Genomic DNA, 7,581 nt, shown 5'->3' with positions numbered 1-7,581 from the left:
CTGGGAGATGCGCCCAGGTGATTGGATGCCGGGAGGGCTCTGTCCATCCTCCACACATTTGTTCTCTGTAGGTCTGGGTGGAGGGAAGGGGACCCTGGAAGCCTGAGGTATGCATGCGCAGGGACAGCAAAGCCATCTGCAGGGCTGGACAGGCAAGGGGTTTCTGCATTCCTCCTCTCCTACAGTGGCATCTTCCCTTCCTGCCGGACTGGAGCTCAGACCCCCTGCGATGGGTGCCTGATCCTGGCCAGGCTGCTGGGTGGCACAGGGTAGGGATGGGGGCCAGGGCCCCACGTCAGTCAGTAGAGGGATGATGTGAGCTGTGTTTTGTCCTGGTTGCGGGGGGGATGCCCTAGCTCTGCCCACCCCCACCCCAATCTCCTGACCATACATAGGCAGGACCGCTGCTACAACTGGACCTGCTGATAAAATACTGAAATCCTGGGGCACCTGGGTGGCTCAGTCGGTTAAGCGTCTGCCTTCGGCTCAGGTCAGGATCTCAGGGTCTTGGGATCAAGTCCCCCACCCCGACCCCCCTGCATCAGGCTCTCTGCTCAATGGGGAGCCTGCTTCTCCCTCTCCCTCTGCCCGCTGCTCTGTCTACTTGTGCTCTGTCAAGTAAATAAAATCTTTTAAAAATATACTGAAATACTTCCACAGTTTGGGGTAAATAGCTGCCACCCACTTCTGATGCCCTTCAGGCCTCCCTAGCACCCAGCCCAGGGGCCTCCCTGATCCAGCTTTGGGGGATTTGCTGATCCTGATGGGTGAATGGCTCCACCAATATCTGGTATCTTCCCTGCCTTAGCCTCAACGTCAATCCCTCCACTCACAAGGTTCAGACATGGGTACCCATTTCATATAAACTCCTATGCATCCTTCAAAGCCTTGCCTCAATGTCACTTTCTTCAGGAAGCCCTCCTGGTTTGTTCACGATGTGTGGTGGTGATATTGGGCACATTTGGTTTTGCGCATCTCCCGAGGTACAAGGACCACAGGCCACCATTCCCACAGGAGCCCCGAATGACACCCACTGGGGCCCTGCTGGCTTGCACTGGGCCAAGGCTGAAGAGGAAGTGAGGACAAGCTGAGTCCCGGGAGGGGAGGGGGGCAAGGTCAGCAGGGCCTGTTCTCATGCTCTGGCTGAGGAGCGATTCTCCATCTGTCAGGCCAGCTGCGGGTGCCGGGACCTGGGGAGATGCAGCAGGACAGAGGGAGGTGTGTAGGGGGAGCTCGGGGAAATCCACGGCAGTCAGGGAGAGGAAAAACAGGCACACCGTATTGTTACAGAGCCATTACATACAACTTACAAACAAGCCAGGACGGTGTGGAGGGTAGGGGAGAAGGGAGGAGGCACGGAGGCAAGAAGGTCAGGGTGGCGCGGTCCGGGCTGGGTCCTGGAGGGGGCTCAGGCTGCGGTTCCCGGAGGGGCTTGTCGGGTGGAGGCCGGGCTGCTTGTGGAGGCCCCGTAGCTTCCCCAGCAGCTCCTGAACAAAGTCCTGAGGATGGGGCAGGGGTCCTGAGAACATGGGGAGGGGAGGGGCTGCCCCCTGCCCTGCCCTGCCCAGCCCAGCCCCTCTGACCGGGGCCCCTACTGCTCCGCCTCCCCTGCCTCCCCTCCTGGGCAGTGAGAGCACCTGGAGGTAGTTGGGGAGGGGGGTCGAAAGGCAGAGATGGGGAAAGAGAGAGAGGGGGGACAGATAGAGAAAGACAGGGAGAGAGCCAGAGCGAAAGAAACAGAGACAGGGAGAGACAGAGCCACAGACAGGGAGGGAGACAGAGACCCAGAAACTGGGATCAGTACAGAGACACAGAGATGCAGAGGGAGAGACAAAAGACAGAGAAAGAAACGGCCACAGAGAGACATCAAGATATTTCTCAGGCCAAGGGATCACAGGAAGGTCCCCAGGGACAGAGGCCTTAGCTCCAGGGGCAGACAGACACACAATGACGTTTGTCCCTCAGGCAGCCCAGAGCTGGTTGGAGAAACATATTTTTCCCTTTTAAAGCAGGGAAGGAAGTGGGAGGGGTTGGGCCGCTCGGGGCCTGGAGGGATGGGGGGGAGCAGAGGTGGGGAAGGGAATCCCAGGGTGGCAGAAGCAGCTGGAGGGGACCGAGTGGAGGGGTGAGGCTGAGCCCCAGGACTGGCCGCCCAAAGGAGAGGGCAGCAGAGGCACCAGCAGAAGCCGGACACAGATGGGGAGTGTCTCAGTGGGGAGGAGATGACAGGCCCCAGCGGCAGATGGGGAGAGACAAGCGGGGTGAGGAAGACAAAGACACCACTGGAGCCGAGGAAAGGGCTGAGAGACTCAGAGGGTTCTCCAGGGCTCCCTCTGCCGCCCCTGGGCCAGGCAGCGTCTTCCCTCCTCCCCAGGGACCCCCTTCTCCACCAGGATGCAGGGGCCCAGAGCAGGGAGGGAACACTCACCTCTGTGGGGTTCCTGCACGACTTCAGGAGTCCCTAAACACCCCCGCCCCCGCAAAAAAAGAAAAGAGTAAATAACCAGCCCCTCGGCCCCTCCAGCCCCTTCTCTTTCCCAACAAAGCCCCAAGGCAACAAGACAAAAGGAAGTCAGGCTCCAGGGTGGACTTCCCATCTGGTCGCCAGGGAAGAACATGGCCTGAGGGTCTTATAGAGCAACGGGGCGGGGGGTGGGGTGGGGTGGGTAAGTCAAGAAACTCTGCACCAGGATTAGCTCTAAGTCCAGAGAGGGCTGGAAGGTCACACAGCGTTTCCTAACAGCAAGGACACCGGCCTGCCTGGCTTTCATTCCCAGCTCTGTTCCTTCTGAGCTGTGACCTGGGGCGAGTGATTAAATCATTTTCCTCATCTGGAAGATGGAAACCATACACCCTTCACAGGATTTGTGAGGATTAAATGCGTTAAGTGGAAAGTAACTGAAACGGTACCCAGCACATAGTAAGTGCTCAGTAAACATGTGGACTATTGTTGTCATTTTCAGGAAGGTGCAAGGTGGGGGAAGGCAGCTCTCCCTTTCACCTACCTGGATTTTCCGGCTTCTGTCCTCTTCGCTCTCTAATTCCAACAATTCATCAATGTTGACCTCCTCAGGCATGTCTGCCTCCTAAGGCAGGAGGGAGGGGTGGTCAGGGTCGCGTGCCCGCCCCTCCCTCGCCTTTGTCCAGGCCTCTGGAGAAGCCCCACCGGCCCCAGGGCCCAGCTGGCGGGTTCTGGAGCAACCATGTGGCAGTCAGGGACAGCACCACCAAGGCGGGACATCTGGGTGTTGGGGGGAGGGGGGACAGATGGGTTGACAGAGGCCCAGGGCCCTGTACCAGCTCAGATTCCAGGCAGCCCCAGAGCCCCGAGAGCCCTGGGGCTGGCACAGGTCTCTCTCCTCGGCCCCAGTTCCCAAGAGGGGAACAGGCCTGGTCGAGTATTGGAATGTCAGATTCTGTGATTCAGGAGAGGGGCTGCCTCTGCCCTTTCAAGGAAAAGTCTAAGCACTAGGTGTGGGGGAGGGGTGCAGGCCGGCCAGAGCCGGCTGGGGGGGGGGCCCTTGCCTAAGAGGACCGGAAGGGAGGGTAGGGCTCAGGCCAGCCCCCAGGGCCAAGAGTGCAGCCCGGTCAGACCAGAGAGATGACCACCAATGGCCCCCAGAGTGGGTGGGTGGGATGAGCCACGGAGCCCAACTCTGAGCGGCCCAGAGGGGGATTCCTCGGATAGCCTGTTGGGGCAAAAAGCCAAACACAGGCTGGCTCACTAGCCCTGTGGGAGTCACAATCCATCTGTCAAAGCATGAGATCCCTGAGGCTACAGATTTTTTTCCTCCCCCACCCAAAGCCCTTCTGACTTCACTGTGGGCCTCAGGGCTGGGTGGTCCCAGGTTTGTGTGCGGAGAAGGGGGGTGAGCAAAGGCCTGGATAGTCTGTAAGTGGGTCACACCCCTGTGTGAAGCTCTGCGTGTGAGCCAGAGGCCAAGGCCAAGGGGTGCAAGAGTGCAGAGGTATGGGGTGTCATGGGCGTGGACTGTACGGGGGCGGGGGGTGGCTACGGTCCGATGACTGTGAGACATGTGGCCCTGGTTTAGCTGCGTTTGTCCACCATCGGAGAATGACTTTAGAGGATGCCACCTACCGATGGCCGCTGGGCTACTCTGTCTACCTATAGGAGACTCCCTGTGTGCCTGACAACGGTGGGACCTTGTGTCGCCGTGAGGGGCCATGCCTTGTGTCACCTTCGAGCTGTGCATGCTGTCTGTCCGCCGACACAACCACCACGTCCCTGGGATTGTGTTTCGTGTGTGGTGCAGTGTGACTTCAAGCGGAGACTCAAGCGGAAGGTGTGAAATGTGTGTCCGTAGCCTGTGCGTCCCATTGGAGGCTGTCGCTCCCGCCCCGCGTGTACCTACAGCGCGCGGTTTCCTGTCTGCGTGCAGGTGTACTTTCTGCCGTTTTCCGTCTGTGCGCGGCTGTAGCGCCTGTCACTGTGTTTGCATGTGGTTCTTGGCTTTTGCTTTTAGGAGGCAACGGATGGCTGTTACTCGAAACATTCCGGGCCCCAGGGGAGGGGTAGCTCGAGCGCTGCGCGCACTGCTCCTTCGCGGGTCTCTGCGCGGCTGTAACTGGAGTCCCTTTGTGTGGGTGTAGCTGTGCGGGGTGTCTGCGTTCGGCTGTGGCCTGTGCTATTGTGTCTGTGGGTGCTGATCTGTAGGGGACCACAGCCTGTGTCCCTGAGAGTCTGTCAGGGGCGCTAACTTGTCGCTGTGCGCGCCTGTGAATGCTGTTGCTTTCTTTGCTGGGCGTCTCTGGGTCTCCGTATCTAAGTTTGGCTTTGAGACATCCCCCTCCCCCAACCTCTCTCCAGATGTGGCCGCTCTGGCTCCCCAACTTTGCCTCCTCGCCCCCCCCATATGCTCAACCACTATGCACAACCATCTCTGGAGACCCGAGTGTGTTCCTGGGTCCACAAGCAGAGAGCCATGGAGGGGAGACAGCAAGCGCCATGCATGCCTGGTCCCGGGGCGTGCGCTCTCTTCTGTGACCGAGGCCAGCACAAGCAACCAGAGACCCCCAGGGGCGTAGCGTGTCCGGGCCCGGGGTCTGTCGCTCCGAGATCCCCACCCCCTTTCGCCCCCGTACCCCTCCCTGCCTCACCCTGCCGCGGTACAGCTCCTCCAAGCGCCCGTCGATCCACTTCTCCACGTCTAGCCGCCGCTGCAGCTCCCGCCGGTCGTACTTGACGGTGACACGCGCGTGTCGTTTCTGCAACCCCCCGGGGCTGCCCCCCGGGCCGCGAGCCCGCGACGGAGACTGCAGCTTGCTCAGCACCCGCTTGCCCAGCCGCTGAGCTGCCATCGCGATCCCGGCCCCGGCCCCCCGCGCCGCGCTGTGCGGCTTCGCCCGGCGCCCAGGGGGCCTCTTACGGGCCGGGGCGGGGCCGGCCGGGGGCGGGGGCTTGGGCTCGCCCCGGGGCCAGCTCCGCCCCAGTCTCCCGGGCCTCAGTTTCCCCGCCGGCAGCTCAGGGACTGGTCGCTGCACCGCGTAAAGCCCGCAGCCGTGCCCAGTCCAGGTATGCGCGCGGTCGGGGAGTCCCAGGCCGGGGCCGGGCGGCTGGGGCTCCCGGGGCCTGGATCCCGGGGGGCGGGGTCCCGGGACAGGCTCTTGGGGACCGGGCCTGCCTGCGCGCCCTGGTGGCTGCAAGGGGCAGTGCAGGAGCTCCCGTGCCGCCTTTCTCTGCAAGGGAAGATCCAGCCAGAGAACTCACGGTACAACATTTATTCGTTCTTTCATTTATTCACTCATCCATGCAGCCTTTCGTTCACTTGCTCACTCACTCTATTCAACAAATATGTATTCGTTTGACATCATGACATCTGTTAGCCTCTGTCTCTCATATCAGACTCCTCGAGCAGGAAAGCATCCAGACGGTCCTCTCTCCCTCTGGTGATTACCAGGCCTCTCCTCCCCGACTCCCTTCCCCATGGGTTTCTTAGTGACCTAAGCAGGGGGAGACGGGCGCGCGTCACATGCACACACACCAGGCACTGTTCTAGGCACTAGAGACAGAGCAGTGAAAAACAAGTCCCGTCCTCAGGGAGTTGACATTTTTGTGTTGGAAACAGTCAATAATAAGCACTATTACACAGCTTATTAGAATATGATAAGTTGTTTTTTTTTAAATAATTTATTCATTTATTTGAAAGAGAGAGACAGGGGCACCTGGGTGGCTCAGTTGGTTGGGCGACTGCCTTCGGCTCAGGTCATGATCCTGGAGTCCCTGAATCGAGTCCCGCATCGGGCTCCCTGCTTGGCAGGGAGTCTGCTTCTCCCTCTGACCCTCCCCCCTCTCATGCTCTCTCTATCTCAGTCTCTCTCTCAAATAAATAAATAAAATCTTTAAAAAAAAAAAGAGAGAGAGAGAGAGACATAGCGAGAGAGGGAACACAAGCAGGGGGAGTGGGGGAGGGAGAAGCAGGCTTCCCGCGGAGCAGGGAGCAGGATGTGGGGCTTAATCCCAGGACCCTGAGATCATGACCTGAGCAGAAGGCAGACGCTTAACAACTGAGCCACCCAGGCGCCCCAGAATATGATATGAAATATGAAGCAGGAAGGAGAAATGAAGTGAAGGAGGGGTTGCAATTTTAGCAAGGGTAATCACAGAAGTCCCTTACTTCACCAGTCTTACCACTTCTGATTACAAGCAGCAAGAACGATACTTTAAAACTTAAATTTGGCCATGTTCCATCCCTGTTTAAAACTATCCATAAATAGGCAGTGGTTTCTTAGATATAACATCAAAAGTGGAAGCAACAAGAGAAAAAATAGGTAAATTGGACTTCATTGAAATTAAAAACTTTTGTGTTTCAGGGGTGCCTGGCTGGCTCAGTCCATGGAGCTTGCATCCCTTGATCTCAGGGTCCTGAGTTTGAGCCCCATGTTGGGCATAGAGCTTACTTAAAAAAAAAAAAAAAAAAAAAAAAAGTTTTGTGTTTCAAAGGCCATCATTAAGAAAGTGAAGAGACAACCCACAGAATGGAGAAAGAATTTCAAATCATATACCTGATAAGGTCCTTGTTGTTGGGTTTTTTTAGATTTTATTTATTGATTTTTAAAATTTTTTAAAGATTTTATTTATTTGAGAGAGAGTGAGAGAGGGAGCACGTGAACAGGGGCAGAGGGAGAGGGAGAAGACTCCCCTGCTAAGCAGGAAGCCCGACGCGGGGTTCGATCCCAGCTAAAGGCAGACGCTTTACCGACTGAGCCACCCAGGTACCCCTATTTATTTATTTGGGACAGAGAGAGGGTGGGGGAGGGGCAGAGAGCGAGACAGAGAGAGAATCCCCTGCAGACTCTGCACGGAGTGCAGAGGCCCACTCAGGGCTCAATCCCATGACCCCAAGACCACAACTGGAGCTGAAACCAAGAGTTGGGCACCCAACTGACCGAGCCACCCAGGTGCCCCCAATAAGGTACTTGTAATTAAAATAAAGAAGTGGTGAAACTCAATAATAATGATAAGACAAATAACCTAATGAAAAAATGGACAAAGGCTCTGAATAGACATTTCTCTAAAAAAGATATACAGGGCACCTGGGTGGCTCAGTCAGTTAAGCATCG

At 57.4% G+C, this 7,581-nt stretch overlaps 1 protein-coding gene across 1 annotated transcript; it reads right to left on the bottom strand.

Moving 5' to 3' along the window:
- Window positions 1-556: 556 nt before the first annotated feature.
- Window positions 557-5,578, bottom strand: PPP1R14A (protein phosphatase 1 regulatory inhibitor subunit 14A). Its single transcript, XM_035023458.1, has 4 exons — window positions 5,119-5,578; window positions 3,006-3,086; window positions 2,429-2,461; window positions 557-1,499 (listed from the first exon to the last, which is right to left on the bottom strand). Exons 1-4 carry the CDS (start codon window positions 5,317-5,319, stop codon window positions 1,371-1,373), a joined length of 444 nt encoding a protein of 147 aa, XP_034879349.1. The 5' UTR covers window positions 5,320-5,578; the 3' UTR covers window positions 557-1,370.
- Window positions 5,579-7,581: the final 2,003 nt, after the last annotated feature.

Source organism: Mirounga leonina, unplaced genomic scaffold (assembly GCF_011800145.1).
Source record: "Mirounga leonina isolate KUSES-001 unplaced genomic scaffold, KU_Mleo_1.0 Mir_177, whole genome shotgun sequence".
Lineage (NCBI taxonomy): Eukaryota > Metazoa > Chordata > Mammalia > Carnivora > Phocidae > Mirounga > Mirounga leonina.
Note: the sequence above shows the minus strand (reverse complement) of the source record. Positions and strands in the feature narration are given on the sequence as shown.